The sequence below is a fragment of the Aotus nancymaae genome, unplaced genomic scaffold (genome assembly GCF_030222135.1).
Source record: "Aotus nancymaae isolate 86718 unplaced genomic scaffold, 86718_ANA_hifiasm-v0.15.2.pri h1tg000049l, whole genome shotgun sequence".
Taxonomy (NCBI): Eukaryota; Metazoa; Chordata; class Mammalia; order Primates; family Aotidae; genus Aotus; species Aotus nancymaae.
In genome coordinates, this window is record NW_026988463.1 from 359,192 (window position 1) to 383,460 (window position 24,269).

Below are 24,269 nucleotides of genomic sequence, written 5' to 3' on the forward strand. Positions count from 1 at the left end.
CCCCTCAATCAGCCATGAGGCCCGTCGAGCAGCTGCCTCCACTTCACCCCATCCTGCCACCAGCTGGGGCTGGCTTGGGCTCAGGGGACATAAACCCCCATTGTCATCCTGCACATGTGGCTGGGGGAGCCCTCCCTGTGCTCCCTGGCAGAACCGAATGGGTCTGGAGGATCAGGATTTCCAGGTAAGGGTTGGGGGAGAGGGTCGGACACCCCTAAACCTCAGGGCGGAAAAAGCCTTAGGGTAAACAGCCCGGCTTCCTGCTGGCCACGCCCCCACCCTGCACATCGGGTGGGAGGTAGCAGAGGAGGGGACACCAAGGTCACAGGCCCTCCAAGTTCATGTCGCCCCCAGCTCCTGTACCACTATGCCACTAGAGTGCTGACCAGGCAGAGGCTCCTGACTCAGGCAGCTGCCACCAGCACGGCCCTCACTGAGGGCCTGCCCCTCCTGGTTCCTTCCAGTCCCAGCAGAGCCAGGCCACAGCCTCCCTTCCCCGGCTCTGGAGAATGTTCCAGAAGGACAGGAATGTGCAATAGAAAGGGAATGGGTGTCACCGCGGTGCACCCTGGATACCCCCAGCTACACCAGACCCTCTACCAGAGGAAAGACAAACACAGGACTGGGCCAGGGCAGTGGCTCACACCTGTCATCCCAGCACTTTAGGAGGCCAAGGCGGGTGGATCACCTGAGGTCAGGAGTTCCAGACAAGCTTGGCCAACATGGTGAAATTCCATCTCTACTAAAATACAAAAATCAGCCAGGCATGATGGTGGGACCCTGTAGTCCCAGCTACTCGGAAGGCTGAGGCAGGAGAATTGCTTGAACCCAGGAGTCGGAGGTTGCAGTGAGCTGAGATTGCAGCACTGCATTCCAGCCTGGACAACAGAGCGAGACTCAGTCTTAAAAAAAAAAAAAAAAAAAAAAAAAAAAGACACAGAGTGGAACCTCGGTCTCTTCGGCTCAGCTGGGGATGGGCAGCCGGAGTCAATGCCCACGGCCCATCGGAAGTCTCGGGCAGCAGGGGCAGGGGTAACAGGGTCAGGATCCCCAAAGAGAACGCCAGTCCTCAAAGCAAAGATGCACACGCACAGCCTGGCCCAGACTTTACTCGCTCCCGGCCCCATGGGCACAAGCAGCACTGCCCGAGTGTGGGCCCCTGGGAGGGCCTCGTCGACACCAGGCCTCCTGGGGATCCCTGCCAAGCTGGCCCCGGGCTGGAAGCTGCAGGATCCACCCACCGGTGGCCCTCATGGCCCCCCAGAATCTGTATCCTCAGTGCAAAAGGCCTGGCGAGGAAGCTGAGCCTGGAGGTCAGGCACGGAGGGGCTGTGCGCTCATTGGCCACTGGCTCTCTTCTGCACCAGCATCGGCTCTGACAGTGCCTGCCGCTGCAGCCGCTGGATCAGCTCCTCCGCGTAGATCTTAAACAGGGGTACAGGGTCCTGAAGGAGAGGGGGGCTCGCGGTGAGACCAGGGAAGCCCAGAGCAGCTGGAGTTCTGGTGGGAACGGGACCAGCACTGCCACCTGAGGAACTGGGGCATGAGAGGCCCTTGAGGACAGAGCCCTGTCCGTGAGATGAGGAGCCCCCTCCCCTGGGGACACTGGGGCACGAGAGGCCCTGGAGGGCAGAGCCCTGTCCGTGAGATGAGGAGCCCCCTCCCCTGGGGACACTGGAGGCACACATCTGCCCCTGTCCTGTCCCTGTGGTCATAAAGAGAGGGAATGGCGCAGCCAGCTGCCACCCCATCAGGGGCTCCTTGTCCCAACAGCCACCACAGGCCCCAGAGCCCTCCAGGGAACAGAGAGCAAAAGGAAGAAGACCCTTGGATGCTGGTGGCCGACCAAAGCCTCCATGCAGGAATCCTATCCCTCCTACTGCGGGTCCTGCGGCAGGAGAGGGTGGGGCTCGGAGCGGAGGGAGCGGGCCGTGCTCCTCTGCGGGGGCAGTGCAGAGCAGCAGCTCCTCCAGGCCCAGCCAATGCAGCTCTGTCTGGGCAGCACACTCCCCAGCCCCGGACGCCAGGCCCTGGGTGGGCAGCAGCGGCTGGTGCTCACACTCTCACCTTCTCCTCCAGAAGTCTCTGCTTCTCAATGGCCTCCTCCAGCGTGAGGCCCACCCACTCTGCCTCCTCCTCTGGGATGACAAATTCCTGGGCAGGCAGAGGTGGAAAGTGCGGTGAGGCCCAGGGCCGGGCCAGGAGGCTGCAGGCGCGGGGAGCGGGACGGAAACCCTCACCTTGTACTTGTCGTAGATGGCCGCCCGCCGTTCAGGGTCCTCGGGGTGCAGCTGGGGGTCTTGCCGGGCAAGCCGAAGCAGCATGCCCCGCTTCAGGTCCATTCCGAACTTGGAGCACAGGTCCTCCTTTGGGGTCTGGCAAGAGGCGCCGGTGGCAGGACCCTCCTACCCTTCCAGCCAACCCACTGGGCTCCTCTCTAGCAGCTGGTGGTGTCAGGACATGCCGGAGAAGGCCCGGGCGGGGCCACCCCAGCACCCGGGCACGGGGGTGGGATCAGGAAAGAGCAAGCAGGGAGAGGCGGTTCTGCTCACTCAGGCCCCACGGGCAAGTCAGACACCCACAGAGCAACGGCCTCTCCTGCAGGCAGGAAACCCCACTGGCGCGCACCAGAAGGGGGCGTGGCCCCATTCACGCTTTGCCAGTGACCCTCCTGCGCAGATGCCGGCGTGCCCTGGTGTGATGCTGACCTGGGGATCCCTTGCGTCTGACTGGCCCTTCCCAGACCCCGCCGTGCACTGGCTGGCACAGCAGACCCCACCCTGCTTGCCTTGAGGATGTAAAAGTCGAACCCATAGGCCTCGTCAATGAGGTCCAGAGTCCGCATGGTCACGGTCACAGTGAACTTCTTGTCCAGGATCTCACTGTAGAGCTCTCGATCAAACAGCTGCGGCTTCCACACCTTCTTTAGCCTCTTGGAGAGCTGAGCGTGCGAGAGAGCCCCCGTGAGTGCTACTGCTTCACCTACGGACCAAGGGGGCCCTAGGGAACTGCCCTCACCCTCCCCGAGCAACTCCATCACAGAAGCACTGCTGTGAGGCTGGGGACTTGGAGCTGGGTGGGCTGGGCCCCCAGCCCCGTGCTCCCCTAGCCTGACCCCTGGACCTGGCCACACGCCCAGAGGCGGGCTGCTCCCCAGCAAGCTGGCTGTTCCTGCCCTTGCCGCATGGTTGCTGCTGCGTTTCAGAAATACGGGCAACCCTGCAGTTCACAGGCCATCACATTCCAAGCTGGAGGTGACACAAGTCTCCCCAGAGGCTTCAACAGTCCCACCAGGAAGGCCACCAAAGCAGCCTCGAAGCTCTGCCCTCCAGAGGACTCCGACCCTCACATCCTCATCAACTACAGATTAGGAGGTGGACGGCCTCACAGGCGTCCCAGGAGAGTTTAGTGGGCAGGCAGCCGAACGCCAGCCTCGCCTCCCCTACCTGTTCTGCTCCACACACAGCCCTCCTCCCCATCCTAACTTTACCCCGACTCCCCAGGGCCTCTGGCTGCTCCCCGAGCCTGGATCACCCCACCTCACCCCTGCTCTATCAGCCCTGTTTGCCAGAACTGCGGTTCTTCACTCTCAGCGCGCTCCTTCGCCGGAGCGGTGTCTCCGCCAGGCTGTAACCCCCAGGACCCATGGCGTCTCTCCAGGTACCCCCGGTGCCCCGCGCAGCACCGGCACAGCCAAGCCCCGGGAGGAGCCCCTGAAGCCCGCCTGCTGACCCACCTTGTCGTTGTTGGCGTATCTTTGCCCCAGGATCCAGCCCTCACCGCCCCACAGCCCCCGCTGGGACTCGCGGGGAAAGTAGATGGGTATGGGCACGTCTTCCACACGCTCCCGCTGCCCGTTCTTGGGGTTGATCTTGAACTTGGCTCCATGGGGCCTATAGTGCACCGGAGCGGGCGTCCGCTCCTCCTCCAGGGAGCGCAGGAAGTGCTTGGGCAGGCGGGCACAGATGCCCTGCCGCAGCTGCAGCCGCTTCCAGAGCCCCACGGGGTACTTGTGCAGGGGCATCGCGGGCCTGGAGGAAGGTGGGGGCTCACACTCAGCCGCAGCCCGGCCCGGCCCCCGGCTCTCGCCCCCTACCCCCGGCCCCGGCTCTCGCCCCCTAACCCCGGCCCCGGCTCTCGCCCCCTAACCCCGCCCCCGCCCCCGGCTCTCGCCCCCCACCCCCGGCTCTCGCCCCCCACCCCCTACCCCCGCCCCCGGCTCTCGCCCCCTGCCCCCGGCCCCGGCTCTCGCCCCCTAACCCCGCCCCCGCCCCGGCTCTCGCCCCCCACCCCCGGCTCTCGCCCCCTACCCCCTACCCCCGCCCCCGGCTCTCGCCCCCTACCGCCCCCGGCTCTCACCCCCGTCCCCGGCTCTCGCCCCCGCCCCCGGCTCTCGCCCCCTACCCCCTGCCCCGGCTTTCACCCGCTACCCCCGCCCCCGGCTCTCGCCCCCTAACCCCGCCCCCGCCCCGGCTCTCGCCCCCCACCCCCGGCTCTCGCCCCCTACCCCCGCCCCCGGCTCTCGCCCCCTACCCCCGCCCCCGCCCCCGGCTCTCGCCCCCTAACCCCGCCCCCGGCTCTCGCCCCCCACCCCCGGCTCTCGCCCCCTGCCCCCTGCCCCGGCTTTCACCCGCTACCCCCGCCCCCGGTTCTCACCCCGTCCCCGCCCCGCGCCCACCTGCCCCTCCCCTGCTGCCCCGACCCCACCCGCACACCTGCCTGAGCCCACCTTTCAGAGCTCTGAACCCGACGCCCCGCCGGAACCGGAAGCCGATCTGCCGTGCCTGACCCTCTCCCACCGCTGACTGGCTACAAAACCCATCCGTCTACCTCTGGTCCCGCCCCATCTCCCGTCTTTAGGGACCGTGAAAAACACCCTGCGGAGACAGCAGCAGCCGCTCAAGGCACCGTTGGCAATGTGCGGTCCCGGCGTTTCCGCGAAGGGCGTCGCGGGGCTCGTTTACCCGGGTCGCATCTCCCCTCCCCGGAAAGGAGCGCAGAAAAAATGTAAAAACTCGCTTAGTTTGAAAAATCACTGTAGAATATTAAATTCACCAATCACAGATAAATCAGATCTACATAAAAATATGTCTTAATGTCTTCGAATTTTCTTTTACCCCCCAAAACCCCATATATACATGTTTCTCCTTTAGAAGCCTAGAGATAGCTTTGGTGGTCAAGTGCAGGGTGGCTGGGGGAGGTAAGACCCTCGGGAAGACCACGCTCAGGACAAGACCCAGAAGGGAAGCCCTCAGAGCCGGTCTCCATGGCAGGATAGGAGAAACTCACAGGCCTCAGGGAGGGGCCAGGCTTTGCTCCTGGTCCTTGCTTCCCAGGCAAGGCTTTCACGACGAGCAGAGACAGCGCAGTCTCCAGAACACCTCCCAAGCACAGAGACAGCCTGGAGCAGGGGGCAGCCGGCACCACAGCTCCTGGGACCGAGAGGAGGCTCCCAGAGGGGGCCCCCCTCAAACACTGGGGTGGGCGGGACCGGGCTGGGAAGGGGTTCCCTGTGGGCCACACCCCCAGAGCAGCAGAGCAGCCCAGTCCCAGAAGGTTCTTCTCAGAGACCCCTGGCTCCAGAGCCAGGAAAAAGCGAGGGGCAGGGCAGAAGCCTGCATTCCCAGCGCCCATCAACTCTGGGGGGGACCTTGGTCACCTGTCCCTATCATGACCGCAGTAGCAGAGGGGGATCTTCCATGCTCCAGGCAGGCTGGCACCAGGGGCACCCAGGGGCCAGGACCAGGGTTCTGGGAGGGCACAGCTCCCAGACACAGTGGTGGGCTTAGGCCTCCTGAGCCCCAGCTTTGCCAGGGAGCAGGGTCGCAGGGAGTCCTTCTCCCCGTCTCTAGCCCTCCGCAGGCCGGCAGAGCACACGGCCCCACCCTCACACAGACACCTGTCCTCTGCAAGCAACACGAGGGAACTGAGCAGAGAGCCAGCGGGCGGGCGGGCGGCCGCCGGGGAGAGGTGCGACCGGTGGGGGCCTCCCCTCAGTAGGAGGAAGAGAGAGGGTGCGCGGGCCAATTTTATTCAGCTGGAAATCAATCTTCCCCAGGGCTGGACGGGGCGCCTGCCCTCCATACAGCTCCTGGCTGAAGAGGTTGCCGGAGCAGCGGGGGTCCCCAGGCCGCTGTCACGTCACTGTGTACAGCTCCTCACGGTCGTTCTTGCAGATCTGGTAGTGGCAGGGGAGTTTCTGCGAGCAGGCCCAGGGCTCGGCGGGCTCGGCGGGCGGCGGCAGCAGCAGGGCCGCGCTCCCGGCCAGCAGGACGTGCCAGATGCTGTGTGTGTAGTAGTAATTGTCGCTGGTCATCATGGAGGTGTAGATGGCAACGCCCACGGAGGCCATGGAGACGCCGGGCAGGAGGTAGAAGGCCCAGCGCTGCCACGAGGTGGGGTAGCACTGGCGCCGGTGCCCGCAGCGGTACACCTGGAGAAAACGGCCACGCGGGCCTCAGTGCAGGTGGGGCTGTGGCTGGAGCTCCCAGGGCCCGGGAACAGTGGTTACTGGGGGCCTGCCCAGGTCTAGGCAGCTGAACCACAAGGGTGGGCTGCTTTGAGGGGGCTCAAGCCCACCGGCCCTCAGGGATATAGCCGTTCTGGGCCCCATGGGTGCCACAGCAGCCCCCAGCAGATGTGGGCATTCACTGGCGGGAACAGGACCAGGAACATGGCCAGGGCAAGGGGCCAGGCCCTCTTCTCCGACCATCTAGGCAGGAGCGCCAGCCAGCCCGGCTCCTTACCCACATGGAGGCCATGATCACGAAGGCAAAGAGGCAGGGCCCCAGCATGTTCCAGATGCCCCTGCGGTCCAGCTGCAAGGACATGGCGATGACCAGTGTGCCCAAGAGAAACAGCACCTGGGTAAGACACAGGGATGACTGAGGGCCCCAGGCCCAGCAGGACCAGGTGCAGCCCGGGGCACCACAGCGCCTCTGCCTGCCCCGCTCGGAGCTGCTGGCACCCTTCGACCAGCTTTGCCAGCTGGCCGGGAAACGCCCCTCCTTCAGCTTCTTTACCGCATCCACAGGTGAGTGTGGCCAGGCAGGCACCTCTGGGGGACTGGAAGGTGGTCACACCAACTGGACAGCCATATGTGGCAGCTCTGCACCCACACATTCACCAGCCCCCTGCACCCCTGGGTTTCCAGGAGTCTCCCACCAGGGCAGGTTCAGTCTCCCACCCACTGCTCCACTGGAAGGAGGTCCCATCCCTGAGCGTCCATCAGATACCTCTGCTCACAGCCTACAGCTCTCCACTTATCTGCAGGTTCAGACCCTGCACTCGGCCCTGTAGGACCCTGGTGCTTGCCAGCCTCCCTGCTACCCTGGCAGTGGGGCTCCCATAGGCACCCCCTTGGGGCAGTACCCAGCCTGCAGTTCCCAGAGCAGACAGGAGGGCAGAGCACGCAGCTCACAAGCCCAGGGCACAAGTCTCCCTGTGACAGCACTGGCTGCCACAGAGTCCCCAGGGCATCCGTGGCACCAAGGACCCAGGGAGCACAGGTGGGGGCTTCTCGAGGGCTGGGGGCCTGGCCTCCCCTGCCTACCACCTTCCTTCCTGGCATCCTCCAAACAGCTAGCAGTGCTCCCTCACAACTGCCCGCGGGGTCTCAGAGCCGCGTCTCCGTGCGGCATCACGTCAGACACGAGGTTTCTTTTTCCTTTGCTTTTGTCACCCAGGCTGGAGTGCAGTGCTGTGATCTCAGCTCACCCCAGCGCCTCCAACCCCTGGGATCAAGCAATCCTCCCACCTTAGTCTCCCGAGTAGCTGGAACCACAGGCACGCACCACGACACTCAGCTAACTTTTGGGTTTTTTTGTACAGCCCAGGTTGCTCTTGAACCCCTGGCCTCATGGCATCCTCCCACCTCAGCCTACCAAAATGTTGGGATTATGGGTGTGGGCCACCATGCTCAGTGAGACACGCAGTTTCCAGGGGCCGTGCCCACAGTCAGGTCCGGCCTCTCCCTCTGTACCGCCTTGCACAGGCTGTATCTGGGGGCCCTGCTCCCCCAGAGCCCACACCCCGGCGTCGAGGGTCACTCACGTATTTCAGCACTGTCTTGAGCCGTGCCATGCACAGGATGGTGACCCAGATGGCCGTCCCAGAGCCCAGGAAGTCACAGTACTGCAGCGTGTCGTAGCTGAGGATGCACAGCACGGCCTCCCCAGGCTGGTCGCAGGCGTGGTAGAACTGTGGGGAGGCCCAGTGAGCGCAGCCCCCTCCCACCCCACGCCCCTGCAGGAGGGTCCGGCCTACCGTGGAGAAGAACATGGTGTAGGCGTAGACGGAGGCCTCCACCAGGTAGAAGCGCTGCACTGACACGGCGATGGGGGCCAGGAACATGAGGTTGCTGAGCGTCAGCAGCAGTGTGGCTGCCTTCTGCTGGGCCACCGTCTGGGCCGTCTCGTTGTCCGTGCAGCCCCACCCACGCCAGCCTGGGGGCACACAACCCCCGGGGCGGAGGCTGAGGGCACTGCCGAACCTCAGGGCCCACCCCCTACCCAGGACCCTGCAGAAAAGCCCCTTCTTCCCCCAGGAGCAAGCTGGGCAGGCAAGGCGGGTGGGAGCCAAGGTCAGGAGGCAGTTCCACCCCCGGGGATACCTCGTGCCTGTGCCCAGCAGATGGGTTGTCAGTGGGGAACAGGGAAGTAGGGAGGAGGCTTTGCCCCTGCGTTGCTCTGCGGGGGTCTCTCTCCAGCCCCGGGGGAAAGGCATGGCACAGCACTGGGAAGCCAAGAGCAACAGTGTGCCGGGGCAGTGGGCCCAGCCCTCACCTGCCTTGCAGCTGCAGCCAGCATACAGGTAGCCATGTCTGCGGAGCAGGAGGCACTGGCCGTAGGGTCCGCAGTCGTTCAAACAGGGCACCAGGTACAAGGTGGTCTCCACATGGACTGCGGCCTGCTCACAGTCCCTTTGAGGAAGGGGCCACAGGACAGCTGGTGCAGGGATCTGTCAGCCAACCGGCCGACGGACACAAGAACCCAGCGTGGAGGCCCCCAGCTTTCAGCAGCCCTGGAGGAAGCACCCTGCTAGCTGGGTCACTCCGAACGCCAACCCCAGGCAGCCAGGGCCGTGGTCCTGAGCGAAATGACAGCGCGCCTGAGTCCCGTCCCTGCCCCAGGCTGACTTACTCCTCGTTCTCAGAGCACGTGAGCTGCAGGGAGAGGTACCAGTTGTCCGTCTCTGGGTAGGGGATGATGAGGTTGGCCTTGCGAGACCAGGCGCTCAGAGACAAGGGGTGTCCCTGGAAGAAGGCTGCAGGGGGCCGGAGAACCTGTCAGAGGAGGCCGGGGTGGGGGTCTGGCCGGAGCCACACTGATGGGGACGCCCGCCCGTCCTACCTGTGGTGCAGTTGAGTGAGGTGTTGAAGCTGAGGAAGGGTGAGGCAGCATTCAGGCAGGCCACTACCAGGGTCTCATTCCTGATCTCCGTCTGGAAAGGGAGCCATTGCCGGCTCAGCCGCAGCAGCCCCCGGCCGCAGCGGGGCCAGGCCCCCAGAGGCGGCAGCGGCATCCGCCCCACATGCCAGCTCAGCCTGGCACTGAGACGCCTGTGGGCCCGCGGGGACCCTTCCTCCCCGGGCCCCGGCACTCCCTGCCTCGACCCCACCTCTGACCCTAGCCACCCCACAGCCCTGGGGCCTGCTGATAGCAGCAAGGCTGCCCAGCTGGGGAGGCCCCCTCTGACGGGCCCCTGTTCTGGCCTGTCCCAGTGCCAAGGTAAGTGAGGAAGCCCTGCCCGAGCCCAGGCCACAGGACGCTTGCAGACAGGCCCCTTGCAGGACGGCGGCTACCTTATTGGCCCGCAGGGAGACGGTGAGGGAGCCGCCGCTGTCCATGCCGGTGTTGAGGCGCAGCCGCATCACGGAGGGCGTGTCCGAGCGCACCGTCACCGAGAGCCTGTCCAGGGGCTGGAAGTGCACAGACACCACGTCCGTGTCCTCCCGTGTGACTGGCTGGTTCGTGAGGCAGAAGGGGCCGCCGCCCACCCCGCCACTCCTGCCCAGGTCCTGGTGGTCAGGGCCTGGGGATGGCCAACCAGCAGAGGCGTTGAAGGTCTGGTTCTGGCCGCTCTGCAGAAGGGGCTGGACAGTCACACTCCATGGCCTGCAGGCTACCAAGAGGACAAGGGGCTTGGTTGGAAGAAGGTCTGGGTGTCTGGGGGCAGGGGGCAGGGGGCAGGGCCATCCCTCCCTGCCCCCGTGCAGCCCACCTGTGAGGGTGGCTACGGCGCTGAAAGCCACTGTCCCGTGGGGCCCCACCAGGCTCTCAGCTGTCAGTTGCAGCCACCGGTCCCAGGGCGGCGAGGGCAGCAGCAGGCGGCAGGGCTGGGGGGCCCCGGCGCAGGTGAGCACCTTCTGGAAGTTGCCAGGCAAGGTGACCGGACCCACGGTGAGACGCACGGGGCAGCCCAGGCTCCCGTTGGCCACGCAGCCCTGCAGCTCCAGCAGAAGCTCCCGCGTGTACTCGGGGACAAAGACCCTGTGGTGAGGGGATGCCGCTGGCTCAGGCTGCGCCATCCCTCCGCCTGCAGCGAGGGGGCGCAGTGTGCCCAGGCTCTTCTGTCCCTCAGCCCACTCAGGTGGGGGCCAAAGGGGGCTGGGCATCTGGACCACTTCCCAGCCCAACCCCAGGGCTCAGGGCCAGGCTCTCTCACCCACCCCACCAAATCCCAGGCAGGGCCGGAGGGCAGAGCTGGGCTGCCCCTGGCCCCCACTCACTTGAGGTAGCTGGGGTGGGAGACGAGGGTCTGCGGAAGGGGCACATCCGGCTCCACGATGGAAATCTCAACCACCCGCTTGACCAGCATGTCAGGCTGGAAGACGTAGGCACAGGTGGGAGCCAAGCCCTAGAGAGAGAACAGGTGGGGCGGTGGCGGTCAGAGGATGCAGGTGGGAGACAGGGTCCCACCAGAACCCCAGGCGTGCAGGGAGCAGGGCTGGCCCCAGAGTGCGCCGTGGAGCCCAGAGCAGGGACCGCCGTGCAGAGGTGATTGGCAGGGGCCGGCCACGCCCCCGAGGTTCTCTGCCTCCATCCCCAGAGGGCAATCCCCCTCACCTTCAACTCGATCTTCTGGGATGCGGGGGGCAGGTGGGCGGCCACGAACCAGTCCCCGGGGGCCGGGTGGGAAACGTTGACCGAGACATTGCTTAGCGGTGCGGCGCTCAGCGGCACCCTGACCTGAAAGGAGGGCTGCACCGACGTGTCGTCAGGGAAGCGGGTGCCCAGCGGGTTGATGACAGGAGGGGCGCCAGAGCGGAAGTGTCTGGAGACGGGAGAGCGGCGCGGGGCTCAGGCGCAGGCCTTGGCCGGGCGCAGGAGGCGGGGCGGGGGGCGGGCTGCCACATACACGGTGATCTCTGCGTCGGTGCAGGCGGCACCACTGTCCCGAGAGACCTGCAGAAGCCAGCGCAGCAGCACGGTGTCTGGGGGCACGCGGAAGCGGAAGAGCCTGGCGCTGCCGTACCAGCTGTAGAAGGACAGCCTCTGCGGGGCCTGCGAGAAGTGCTCGGACACCAGCCCCGCCTCTGCGAGGAGAAGGAGGCGTCAGCTGGGCTGGGAGCCCTCCTTTAGGGCCACAGACGCGGAGGACGAGGCCCCCAGAGAAGAAGGGCTGGGAGCCCCCGCGGACCCACCTGGGGCCCTTGGCACACCAACTCTGAGCCTGGTAAAGGCCATGGCTACCCTCTGGCCCCTAGAGATCGTTGCCCCTCAGCCAGTCCTCTGGCTCCTCTCCCCAAACCGCCTACATTCCACCCTCCAGGCATCTGGGCCTTTCACAGCTGCTGCCTCACTGCGGAAGCTTTCAAACAAGCCCCAGGGCACCCAGCACCCATCGCCACCCTAACTGCCTCCAGCCTCAGAAGACCCCCCCTCCCCAGAGCCAGCCTCCAGCCCAGGTCAAAGCTGAAGGACACAGCGGGTGTCATCACATCTGCCCTGGATGCCAAGGCACAGTCCTCCCACCTCCTCTGAGCCTCCCACACCCCCCTCACTGGCTGGGATGGCTGCGCTTGGGCTATGATGTCTTTGGACAAAGCCAGACCAGAGCTCAGATTCCCCCTTACCCAGAGGGAGACCCTGCATGTGGGAGGGACCCCAGGTCAGAAGGCTGGCCAGCCGTGAGAACAAGGGGATAGCTGCCTGCTGCCTTCCAAGTGGGCAAGGCTCTTAACTGTCCTCAGGGCACGTGCCCATGCCTGATGCTGGGATGGAGGAAAGCCGGTGGGAGACACCCTGCCCGTGGCCGCAGGGGAGGACCCATGGGAGACACCCTGCCCGTGGCCCCAGAGGAGGACCCGTGGGAGACACCCTGCCCATGGTCCCAGGCGAGAACCCGTGGGAGACACCCTGCCCGTGGCCCCAGGGGAGGACCCGTGGGAGACACCCTGCCCGTGGCCCCAGGGGAGGACCCGTGGGAGACACCCTGCCCGTGGCCCCAGGCGAGGACCCGTGGGAGACACCCTGCCCGTGGCCCCAGGGGAGGACCCGTGGGAGACACCCTGCCCGTGGCCCCAGGGGAGGACCCGTGGGAGACACCCTGCCCGTGGCCCCAGGGGAGGACCCGTGGGAGACACCCTGCCCGTGGCCCCAGGGGAGGACCTGTGGGAGACAACCTGCCCGTGGCCCCAGGCAAGGACCCCCAGGCTCTCATCCCCACCCTGGGGCCAGTCCTAGCCTCACGCCTTAGTGACTTTGGGCATCCTTCCCTCCCTGGGTCCCAGCTTCCTCCTGGGAAGGCCAGGGTGGAGGGCGGGTCCCTCAGAGGTTAATGAATGACAAAAGCTTCAGGAAGAAAAACACAGTGGACACCAAAGGGTGCGGCCTCCTCCCCCTCAGTTGCAGCTCCCCATCTGGCACACTCAGAAAGCCTCCCTCGGTCAAGTCCAGGCCCCTCCTGAGGAGGAAGACAGGTGAACCTTGGGCTCTGCTGCCAGCCTCGTGACGCTCCCATAGAGACACCTGAAGAAACGATACACTGCCAAAAGCAGCCTGTTGGCAAAGCCAGGCCGAGCTTCAGGGGAGCCTGGTGTGGGGGCTGGGCAGGGGCAGGCTACACCCACAATGCATTCCAGGCTTTCCAGGTGCCGGCTTGCCCCCAGGTCCCACCCTCCCGGCTGTGGCCTGATAAGGTGGGCAGGAAAAGCTGGAGTGCTGGGAGCTGAAGCAGGGCAACCCCCAAGGACCACCCTTTCCTGGAGAGACAGCTGGCCCCGGGGGGCAGGCAAGGGAGGCCACCTGCAGCTCGAAGCTCCTGGACCAGCTGGAGCAAAGCCCTGGGCCTCTCTGGCCCTGGAGCACCAGCCTGAGGACACCTAGAACCCAGCTGGTGGCTGTGAAGTTTCAGCAGGTGCACAGAGATAAGAGATCTGCTCAAGCGTGTCCTAACACCCGGTCCCCAACTGCCAGGGCTCACAGCCCCTCCAGGCCTCTCCCAGGGCTCTGCAGCCCAAGCTCCTTGCTCGAGACACCCACACGTTCCAGGCTGTTAGTGGTGCTCTGAGCCCGAAGTGACACGGGGCGAGGAGAGCCAGTTACACACCCCCCGCCTGCCCCACAGCCCCTCCACAGACACAAGGCCAGGTGGGGAAGCGGGGAGTGAAAGTCCCTGAGCCTGTCCTGGGAACCTGAGTGAAGGAGGATGTCTCCCATATCCTCCAAACCAGGACAGGCACCCATGGGAGACCCTGACCACCCACAGAGCCAGAAACCCGGGGCACAGAGCAGTTGCTCTTCAGCAGGCTGGGAGGAGCTGAGGGCCGAGCCAGCCCACCAGGCCTCTCCACTGCCCACACCCAGGCGTTCCATCTCCCAGGGACCCTCACCAGGCCTGAGCTCTGGGACAGAGGAGAATTTCCTTTGCCATCTTCCAATGGAGTAAGGTTTTTTGAGGGTCTCACTCTGTCACCCAGGCTAGAGTGCAATGCCATGAACATGCTCACTGCAGCCTCAGCCTCCCACGTACTGGAACCGCAGGCGCATACTACCACAGCCGGCTGAATTTTTATGGAGACGGGGTCTCCCTTTGTTGCCCAGACCAGTCTCCTGGGCTGGAGGGATCCTCCCGCCTTGGCCTCCCAAAGTGCTGGGATTAGGCGTGAGCTTCCAGCCCGCTATGGAGCCATTTATGTATGTATGTATGTATGTATGTATGTATTTTTATATCTATCTATTTTTTTTTTAGAGACGGGGTCTCGCTATGTTGCCCAGGCTGGAGTGCAGTGACCATTCACAGGCGTGAACCCACTACTCATCAGCACGGGAGTTTTGACCTGCTCTGTTTCTGACCTGGGCCGGTTCACCCCTCCTTAGGCGACCTGGTCGCCTCTCGGGAGGTCACCATATTGATGCTGAACTTAGCGCGGAGACCCGATCGGCATAGCACACTGCAGCCCAGAACTCCTGGGCTCAAGCGATCCTCCCACCTCAGCCTCCTGAGTAGCTGGGACTACAGGCACGTGCCACCGCGCCCGGCACCATGGAGCCATTTAATCAGGGACACGGTCCTTGGGGAAAACCGCCTTTCATCTCTAGATGTGCCAAGCCCAGGAATCAGGAGGCACAGCCCCCAAAAGAAACAGGAGCTCAAAGGAGCAATATTTCAGGGAAGGGTGAGGGGCTGGGGGCCGGGAAGTTGGGGAAAAGCAAGGATCAGCTGCCGGGCACCTGAACGTGTCAGCCCCTCCAGCCGCCTGGCAAGGACTCGGCCCACACGGCCGTCGGGAGTCCCAGGCCACAGAAGCCAGGGCAAGTCCTCACCATCTCCGGGTGGGCTCCACGCCCGCGCCCTACCCTGTGGAGACCCTGAAGGGTAACACCTTCCCCTGTCCAGCTGCCTCCTGGGACCGCAGTCAGGGGCGGGGACAGGAAATGCAAAGGCAGTCTGGCAAGTTTCTGAACAAGAGGGGAGAGGGGCGACCAGTCCCCCTCAGTCCCCGGGACCACCAGGCTCCTCTGCCAGCTGCGAGTCCGTCCTCCTAGAACCAAGGCCGGCTGCGGGAAGCGGCTGCATCAGGGCTCGTGGTCACTGTGGGAGCTATGATGCCCCCGGGCCCGGCTCCAGGGTGTAACAACTTTCTCCTGGCGCCTGCCCTCTCCAGGCCGGACCAGGTCGGGGAGCTCACAGCCCAGCCAGTCCTCCCTCCCAGCCGGAGTCTCCACTCCACTGGCCCCTCCACTTCCCTGCCCCGAGCGCGGCGGGCGCTCTGGACCTGAGTGTTTTGCGAGGAGGAGGAAGGGGAGAGGGCGTTCCGAGGGGCCGATGTGGCCGAACCGGGTTCGGGTGACCGAGGAGGGAGCGCAGGGTCCCGTCCGCCTCGACCCCTCAGACACGAAACGCCGCAAAGGGCCACCCTGAGCCCCCCAAGTCCCGCCCTGCGCCGGCGCCAGGTGAGCGCACAGGTGCACGCGGGAGAGTCACAATCCCGTCACGCCCGCCCTAGCCCCTGATGGCCCCGCGCCCCCGATGCTGGCCCCGCACCACTGGTGACCGCCCCGCGCCCCCAGAGACCGCCCCGCGCCCCCGATGCGGGCCCCGCGCCCCCGATGCGGGCCCCGCGCCCCCGATAGCCGCCCCGCGCCGCTCGCTCACCGCTCTTCCTGCTGTCGCCGGCCGCGGAAGGCGGGGGCCGGGCGAGCAGCAGCAGCAGCAGCAGCGGCCCCGCCACCACCGCGGCCACCGCCTCGCCCCAGGTCCCGGTGCCAGCCCGGCCCATGGCTCCGCGCTCCGCCCGGCGCTACGCGGCCCGCGGCCCGCGCCGCCAGCCCCCGCCCCCGCCCGGGCAGCCCCCGCCGCCACCGCCGCCGCGGCCGCCGCCGCCTCTGCCCCCGGCGCCCATGGCCCGGCCGGTCCCCGCCGCCGCCGCCCCGGGCACTTCCGCCCGCAGGCCCCGCCCCGCAGGCCCCGCCGGGAACCCGGGCGCGGACGCTGGGCGCGCGGCGGGGTCACGTGGGACGCGCGGGGTCCCGGGGCGCCGAGGGGGCGCGCGGGACGGAGGGGGCGCGCGGGGCGCGATAGGAACACGCAGGACATTCTCCCCGAGGCTTACGCGCCAGGTCGCCGAGTCCCAGCCCCGCTCGGCCGGGACCTCCGTGGCGGGCGCGGGGAGCCCGCGGGGCGCAGAGGCGCCGACCTCCACCTGGATCGGGACGGGCCCGCGCCGCGCCCTGCCCTGCCCTTCCCCGCGCGCGTGGGCCTGAGCCAGGCGCCTCAGCACCGGCACCCCCGGGCCGGCCTCCCCAGAGTCGCTGCAGCTGCGTGTGAGATCCACGCGTGACGCCCAGACGAGAAGGCTGTCGTGCCAGGGACGGTAACCCGCCCGTGGTGGCCATTCACACGCGTGCGCGGCATCAACTCCTGGCACTTTACACCGGGATGGATTCCCACCATGAAGATTTAAGCCTAAAACAGGAAGCGATGAAACCTACAAGAAAACTCGGGGAAGCTGTTTCCATCACGGGGACAAGGCAGCGTTTCCAAGCGTGGCCGGGAACCCAGAGGTTCCACCCCGTCGTGGGGGGTGGGGACGTCTGCAGAGCGAAACGGCATAAGCGAAGTCAAAAAGACGAGCCCCCATCTGGGAGGTGGGGTCACAGCCTGCAGCTCACATCACAGAGCGCGCCTTAGTGGTAAACAGCTCTCAAGCGACCGTGCCAACGCTCCCGTGCGAAACACGGAGGGACAGCTGCCAGGGATCCCCGGATCCGCCTCCCTCAGCGCAGAAATGTCTATTAAAAACCATTCCAGGGCCGGGCGCGGTGGCTCACGCCTGTGATCCCAGCACTTTGGGAGGCCGAGGCGGGTGGATCACGAGGTCAAGAGATCGAGACCATCCTGGTCAACATGGTGAAGCCCCGTCTCTACTAAAAATACAAAAAATTAACTGGGCGTGGTGGCGCGTGCCTGCAATCCCAGCTACTCAGGAGGCTGAGCAGGAGAATTCGGCCGGGCGCGGTGGCTCAAGCCTGTGATCCCAGCACTTTGGGAGGCCGAGGCGGGTGGATCACGAGGTCAAGAGATCGAGACCATCCTGGTCAACATGGTGAAGCCCCATCTCTACTAATACAGAAAATTAGCTGGGCATGGTGGCGCGTGCCTGTAATCCCAGCTACTCAGGAGGCTGAGGCAGGAGGATTGCCTGAACCCAGGAGGCGGAGGTTGCGGTGAGCCGAGATCACGCCATTGCACTCCAGCCTGGGTAACAAGAGCGAAACTCAGTCTCAAAAAAAAAAAAAAAAAAAAAAAAACCATTCCAGCTACCTGGGAGGCTGAGGCCTGAGAATCGCTGGAACCCGGGAGGCAGAGGTTGCCGGAAGCGGTGATCTCGGGACACTGCGCTCCAGCCTGGGCGAGACTCCGTCTCAAAAACAATAAACAAACTAACAAACAAAATTAAAGTGTCCTTCCCAGGATGCGGTGGCAAAAGAGTTAAAAAAAAAAAAAAAAAGGAAAACCCCACTAAAGTGACTTTTTTTTCTCTTTCACCTAACACATTGGCAAATAAAAACTATGCTGACAGGCGGGACTGGCCAACAGATACTGCTCGCAGCAGGTGGAGGTCGTGGGAGCCGCGTGAGAACCCCTGGACTCGTCCGCCAAAGGAGCAGCGGCAGGGGGCCTTCTCCGGGGGAATTCCACCTCTGAATCCCCCTGCAGACACATCCACAGAAGTGAGACACTGCATACCTCCACTCACTCCTGTGGCACCGCCTACATGCTGGTCACTAGCCGGTGGCACATTCAGATCATTCATGCGGGGTCCGGATGAGGCAGAGCCCTGGCCCAAACAGGAAAGACGGGGAGCTGTGCTGCTTGGAAGGGGTCTACCAGATGTAGCAGCAGCTCAAAGAAAGAAACGGGCAGGACAGTGTGTTCAGAGAGCTACCGCAGCTACCGCTCGTGTGGAAAAGGGAGAAAAACACGTTTCATTTGTGTGTGTCAAAGGCAACCAACGTCTGGAATGACCCAGCGCCGGCTCCACCGGCTGACCCTGGCGGCGGAGAAACGGGGGTAGGGATGCGGGTGGCCGCAGGGACTATACCTGTTTGCACCTTTTCAACACGCAGTGGGTGGGGAGGCTTTACTGAGCAGGGGGAGGGGAAGCTGAGTCTAGGAGCCCAGAGCCCTGAAGGCCGGAGCTGCAGAGGTGGAGGGTGTTGGCCGGGGAGGAAGGAAGCCCCAGCTGAGCCTTATAGAGACCCTTTGTCTCCTGGGAATCCCAGCTGCGCTGTCCTCTGCCTCGGTTTGGGGGTTGGGCATATCCCAGGTGGCTCTCAATTTAAAGGGACAGAGATCAGACTGTGGATTTTGCTGAGCTGTGATGTATGTGTGTGTGTGTGTGTGTGTGTGTGTGTGTGTGTGTGAGACGGAGTCTCTCTGTCACCGGGCTGGAGTGCAGTGGCATGATCTTGGCTCACTGCAACCTCCGTCTCAAGAGTTCAAGCGATTCTTCTGCCTCAGCCTCCCAAGTAGCTGGGATTACAGGCGCCCACCAATGCGCCGGGCTAATTTTTTGTATTTTTAGTAGAGATGGGGTTTCACCATCTTGGTCGGCTGGTCTCGAACTCCTGACCTCATGATCCACCTGCCTCGGCCTCCCAAAGTGTTGGGATTACAGGTGTGAGCCACCGTGCCTGGCTTAATTTTTCTGTATTTAGTAGAGATGGGGTTTCACCGTCTTGGTCAGCTGGTCTCGAACTCCTGACCTCGTGATCCACCTGCCTCAGCCTCCCAAAGTGTTGGGATTACAGGTGTGAGCCACCGTGCCCAGCCTAATTTTTGTATTTTTAGTAGAGACAGGGTTTCACCATGTTGGCCAGGATGGTCTTGATCTCTTGACCTTGTGATCCGCCCACCTCAGCCTCCCAAAGTGCTGGGATTACAGCCATCAGCCACAATTCCTGGCCACTGAGCTGCGACTTTAGTGTGCTGTGCTGGGCTGCACGCACCAGCCAGCTGCAGTCAAGCGGCGACAGCAGCCATGGTTAGCACCAGCGCTGGGGACTCCTCCATCTGACCCAGTCCCTGCCCCAGGCTGGGCCACCTACAACCACCACCCTCCCGAGTGAGTTTCCTGTGCCCCAGGTTCCCCACCAGAGAGGGAGAGATGCAGCACAACCCCGACTTCCCGCACTCCAGCTGAGGGCTGATGAACTTCTGGGTGGGCAGGAATCCCCAGACGGAAGTCCAGCAACATCCCCTGTCAGAGCGTTGGCAATGGAGGGACTTCTGTAACAGGAAACCGCTCAGTCACACGAGTGGCTGGGAAACAAAACGACCGCTTTGTCAAAAACAGCACACGCAGTCCTCACCACAACGGGCGCTCACACTTTGCTGGCGGGAATGCGAACCCCCCAAAACGTTTGAAAATTATTGTGGCAACGTTAAAATGTAATGGAGAGGCCGGGCGCGGTGGCTCACGCCTGTAATCCCAGCACTTTGGGAGGCTGAGGTGGGTAGATCATCTGAGGTCAGGAGTTCAAGATCAGCCTGGCCAACATGGCGAATTCCCTTCTGTACTGAAAATACAAAAATCAGCCGGGCGTGGTGAGACGCACCTGTAATCCCAGCTACTCAGGAGGCTGAGGCAGGGAGAATTGCTTGAACCCGGGAGGCGGAGGTTGCAGTGAGCAGAAATCATGCCACTGCACTCCAGCCTGGGCGACAGAGTGAGACTCCTTGTCAAAAAAAAAAAAAGAAAGTAATGGAGAACACTAGAGCCTAAGGGCAGACAAACGAGGGTGTTTTCAGCAGAAATGTTTTTAGTCTCGAAAACCTGGGCGCTTCATGAGGGGAATGGGTGTATAAATTGTGCTATAATATACTCTGAATTTTTTTTTTTTGAGATGGATTCTTGTTCTGTCACCCACGATGGAGTACAGTGACATTATCTCAGCTCACTGCAACCTCCACCTCCCGGGTTCAAGCGATTTTCCTCTCAGCCTCCCGAGTTGCTGGGATTAGGGGCGCCCACCACCACACCCAGATAATATTTGTATTTTTAGTGGAGACAGGGTTTCACTATGTTGGCCAGGCTGGTCTGGAGCTCCTGACCTCAGGTGATCCGCCAGCCTTGGCCTCCCAAAGTGCTGGGATTACAGGCTTGAGCCACCGTGCTTGGCCTACTCTAGATTTTTTTTTTTTTTGAGAGGGAGTCTCGCTCTGTCGCCAGAATGGAGTGCAGTGGTGCTATCTCTGCCTACTGCAACCTCTGCCTCCTGGGGTCAGGTGATTCTCCTGCCTCAGCCTCCCGAGTAGCTGGGACTACAGGCAGGCGCCACCACGCCCAGCTAATTTTTGTATTTTTAGTAGAGACGGGGTTTCACCTTGTTGGCCAGGATGGTCTTGAACTCCTGACCTCGTGATCCGCCCACCTCTGCCTCCCAAAGTGCTGGGCTTACAGGTATAAGCTGCCATGCCTGACCTACTCTGATTTTTTTATGCAACTTTTAGGTGGGTCTATAAATGGATCTTCTGAAGGAATGTTGGTAAAGCGGAAAACTCCAGTTGCTGGATAACATGGACACATCCTATTTGTAAACAAACAGGAAGACCCTCACGCCTCTCCCCAGGTTCCCCTCTAGTGAGCCCGTCCAGAGGGGAGGCTTGCTGCGTGTGGGAGCAGTTTGCCCAGAGTCAGTGTGCTCTTCGCCCAGCAGCAGTAAACGTTATTACAGTTGCCCTGGATAAAAAAATCAAACATTAAATAAAAGCAAAAAAGCTGTAATCCAATTTTCTCCAAATAACCACCCTGTGCACCGGCCCCAAATGATTCCTGTGCGCAGCCCCGTGAGGGCCCCTCTCCCCCTGTGGAGACTCTCCCAGGTTCTGCAGGTTGAAAGAGATTCCCTCTGTCCGTTCACGGCCACCTGGTCAACAACGGGTACCCTGTCTCCGCACTCCGCCCCGAGTTTCCTGAGTGCGGGAGATGGGTCTCTCTCTCTCTGTAGTCAGGCAGGAGTGGTGCAGATGGTAGCCCTGTCTTTCTGACCCAGGCATCAGAGTTTCACAGACAGAAACCGTTTTCCCAGAGGTCTGGGGGTTTTGTTAGGCTCAACTGCCATCCATTATTATTCTTTCATAAAAAAAGGTCATTTTGCCGGGCGCGGTGGCTCACGCCTGGAATCCCAGCACTTTGGGAGGCCGAGGTGGGTGGATCACGAGGTCGAGAGATCGAGACCATCCTGGTCAACATTGTGAAACCCCGTCTCTACTAATACAAAAAAATTAGCTGGGCATGGTGGTGCGTGCCTGTAATCCCAGCTACTCAGGAGGCTGAGGCAGGAGAATTGCCTGAACCCAGGAGGCGGAGGTTGCAGTGAGCCGAGATCGCGCCATTGCACTCCAGCCTGGGTAACAAGAGCGAAACTCCGTCTCAAAAAAAAAAAAAAAAAAAAAGGTCATTGTCTCAGCCTGGGCAACAAGAGCGAAACTCCGTCTCTAAAACAAAAAAAAAAATTTAGCCAGGCATGGTGGCATGTGTCTACAGTTCCAGCTACTTCAGGCAGTCCCAGCTACTCCAGAGACTGAGGCAGGAAGATCCCTTGAGCCCAGGAGACTGTGGCTGCAGTGAGCCAAGATCGCCCCACTGCACTCCAGCCTGCGTGACTGAGCGAGACCCCATCTCAAAAATAAACAAATAAAATAAATCGTCCAGGTGAGGTGGCTCACGCCTGCAATCCCAGCACTTTGGGAGGCCGAGGCGGGTGGATCACGAGGTCAGGGGTTCAAGACCAGCCTGGCCAACATGGCGAAACCTCATCTCTACTTAAAAAATACAAAAAAAATTAGCCAGGCATGGTGGCGGGCGCCTGTAACCCCAGCTACTCAGGAGGCTGAGGCAGGAGAATCCCTTGAACCTGGGAGGCGGAGGTTGCTGTGAGCTGACATTGCACCACTGTGCTCCAGCCTGAGCAACAGGGAGAGACTGCATCTCAAAAAAAATCAAAATTGGCCAGGCACAGTGCACACCTGTAATCCCAGCTACTGGAGAAGCTGAGGCACGAGAATCACTTGAACCCAGGAGACAGAGGTTACAGTGAGCCAAGATTGTGTCACTGCACTCTAACCTGGGCGACAGAGCAAGACTCTGTCTCGATAAACAAACAAACAGATAAATGAACCCAAAGGTCATTTTCCAACCAAAAGTAGGAAGTACTTACTCTTAGAATTTTGAATGAAGGTTAGGCTTTTTTTTTTTTTTTTTTTTTTTGAGACAGACTCTCACTTGGTCCCGAGGCTGGAATCCAACAGCACCATGGAGGCTCTGGGCTCACTGCAACCTTTGCCGCCCGGGTTCAAGTGATTCTCCCGCATTGGCATCCCAAGTAGCTAGTATTACAGGCATGCGACACCACACCCAGCTAATTTTGTGTTTTTATCAGAGTCGGGGTTTCTCCACGTTGGTCACGTTGGTCTCGAACTGCCGACCTCAGGTGATCTGCCCACCTTGGCCTCCCAAATTGCTGGGATTACAGCGGTGAGTCATCGAGCCCGGACTCTTTTTTTTTTTTTTTAAATTGATACAGGGTCTTGCTCTGTCACCCAGGCTGGAGTGCAGTGGAACCATCACAGCTCACTGCAGCGTTGACATCCTGGGCTCAAAGGATTCTCCTGCCTCGGTCTCCCAGGTGGCTGCGATGACAGGCCAACACCACCACGCCGTGGAATGGTTCTTCTTTATCCCCTTTTGTCTGAGCGAATGAACGCCTGTCCTGGGTGTGGGTGTGAGTGAGCTGGAGGATGAAGGGCAAGGGCGGTGACCGCACAGCGCTCGGCCTGCAGGGAGCCTGGAATGAGTCCAGCAGCGTTGGAGCGTGCAGCCACAGCAAGTGTCCTTGTCCCTTCCAAGGGGCGGGGCGAAAGGTGACAGAGAGATGGCTGCCAGGGCAGGGGGCCCAAGAGTTGCTCTCTGCTTTGAGGGCTCCCCTAGGCATCCGTCAGCAGTGTGCCTGGGCTGGCCAAGGGGACTGAGGCTGTGCTGCGCCCCTCCTTGCAGAGGGAGCCCACCCTGCCTGGATCCTCCCACAGGGAGCTCGGCAGAGGTGAAGCGGGTCTAATGTCTGCACACGAGGAACGCCAAGAGGACAGGAAAGAGAAACTGAAACAGAAAAAAATATGCGGTGAAGAAATGCCCCAAATTCTTTTATTTATTTATTTATTTTTTGAGATGGAGTCTTGCTCTGTCGCCCAGGCTGGAGTGCAGTGGCACAATCTCAGCTCACTGCAACCTCTGCCTCCCAGGTTGAAGCGATTCTGCTGTCTCAGCCTCCCGAGTAGCTGGGACTACAGGTGCATGCCACCAAGCCTGGCTAATTTTTTGTATTTTAAGTACAGTTGGGGTTTCATGGTGTTAGCCAGGATGGTCTCGATCTCCTGACCTCGTGACCCCCCAACCTCGGCCTCCCAGGGTGCTGGGATTACAGGCATGAGCCACCTTGCCCGGCCTAAATACCCCAAAATTCTAAAATTTGGTGAAAGGCCTTAATTTACAGATTCAAGCAGCTTAGTGCACCTTAACAAGAATCAATGCAAAGAAAACCGTAACCAAGCATATCATAGTCAAACTGCTGGAAAATGAACTAAAAGAGAAAAGGAGGAAAGAAAATGAACTTAAAGAGAAAATATTAAAAGCAGACAGGGAAAGATGACACATTACCAGTCCAGGGAACAAGTGAATGGGATAACTTCCCACTAGAAACAGTTCTGTTTATAGAACATTACACCCGACCTTGGCAGAATAAGTGTTTTATTGTTTCTTTTTTTTTTCTTTTTCTTTTGAGAGAGAGAGTCTTACTCTGTCACCCAGGCTGGAGCACAATGGCGTGGTCTTGGCTCACTGCAACCTCCGCTTCCCAGGTCCAAGGGATTCTCCTTCCTCAGCCTCCTGAGTAGCTGGGACTACAGGCCTGTGCCACCACATCTGGCTAATTTTTGTATTGTTAGTAGAGATGGGGTTTCACCATGTTGGCCAGGCTGGTCTCGACCTCCTGACCTTGTGATCTGCCCACCTCAGCTTCCCAAAGTGCTGGGATTACAGGCGTGAGTCACTGCACCCGGCCTGTTTTTCGTTTCTTTGGTTGTTTGCTTTTTTTTTTTTTGAGGCAGAGTCTTGCTCTGTGGCCCAGGCTGGAGTCCACTGGTGTGATCTCGGCTCACTGCGACCTCCCTCTCATAGGTTCAAGCGATTCTCTGTCTCAGCCTCCTGAGTAGCTGGGATTACAGGCACCACCACCATGCCCGGCTAATTTTTTTATTTTTAG

The 24,269-nt window shown here is 61.8% G+C and overlaps 2 protein-coding genes across 3 annotated transcripts; both read right to left on the reverse strand.

Moving 5' to 3' along the window:
- Nucleotides 1–1,093: 1,093 nt before the first annotated feature.
- On the reverse strand, nt 1,094–4,914 carry MRPL28 (mitochondrial ribosomal protein L28). Its single transcript, XM_012468754.3, has 6 exons — nt 4,730–4,914; nt 3,737–4,031; nt 2,789–2,941; nt 2,241–2,375; nt 2,068–2,154; nt 1,094–1,445 (listed from the first exon to the last, which is right to left on the reverse strand). Exons 2-6 carry the CDS (start codon nt 4,022–4,024, stop codon nt 1,338–1,340), a joined length of 771 nt encoding a protein of 256 aa, XP_012324177.3. The 5' UTR covers nt 4,025–4,031; nt 4,730–4,914; the 3' UTR covers nt 1,094–1,337.
- Nucleotides 4,915–5,019: 105 nt separating this feature from the next.
- On the reverse strand, nt 5,020–15,884 carry PGAP6 (post-GPI attachment to proteins 6). Of its 2 annotated transcripts, none has more exons than XM_021675106.2 (13): nt 15,601–15,884; nt 11,359–11,536; nt 11,067–11,274; nt 10,730–10,857; nt 10,222–10,490; nt 9,803–10,122; nt 9,351–9,441; nt 9,141–9,264; nt 8,784–8,920; nt 8,266–8,444; nt 8,053–8,199; nt 6,747–6,863; nt 5,020–6,433 (listed from the first exon to the last, which is right to left on the reverse strand). In XM_021675106.2, the coding sequence occupies exons 1-13, from the start codon at nt 15,722–15,724 to the stop codon at nt 6,137–6,139; spliced, it is 2,319 nt and encodes a 772-aa protein (XP_021530781.2). In that variant the 5' UTR covers nt 15,725–15,884; the 3' UTR covers nt 5,020–6,136. The 2 variants fall into 2 exon arrangements, with proteins under 2 accessions (XP_021530781.2, XP_064218341.1); XM_064362271.1 differs by lacking the exon at nt 15,601–15,884 and adding an exon at nt 11,645–12,279.
- Nucleotides 15,885–24,269: the final 8,385 nt, after the last annotated feature.

What these genes read in the sequence shown, in the direction of transcription:
- MRPL28 (XM_012468754.3), bottom strand. Translation starts at nt 4,024, where the DNA reads ATGCCCCTGCACAAGTACCCCGTGGGGCTCTGGAAGCGGCTGCAGCTG. An exon ending in GATACGCCAACAACGACAAG is followed by an intron (nt 2,942 to 3,736) that starts GTGGGTCAGCAG and finishes TCGCACGCTCAG; the next exon opens with CTCTCCAAGAGGCTAAAGAA. An exon ending in TCGACTTTTACATCCTCAAG is followed by an intron (nt 2,376 to 2,788) that starts GCAAGCAGGGTG and finishes GCCTCTTGCCAG; the next exon opens with ACCCCAAAGGAGGACCTGTG.
- PGAP6 (XM_021675106.2), bottom strand. Translation starts at nt 15,724, where the DNA reads ATGGGCCGGGCTGGCACCGGGACCTGGGGCGAGGCGGTGGCCGCGGTG. An exon ending in CGCCGTAGCCACCCTCACAG is followed by an intron (nt 10,123 to 10,221) that starts GTGGGCTGCACG and finishes TCCTCTTGGTAG; the next exon opens with CCTGCAGGCCATGGAGTGTG. An exon ending in TGATCATGGCCTCCATGTGG is followed by an intron (nt 6,434 to 6,746) that starts GTAAGGAGCCGG and finishes CGTTTTCTCCAG; the next exon opens with GTGTACCGCTGCGGGCACCG.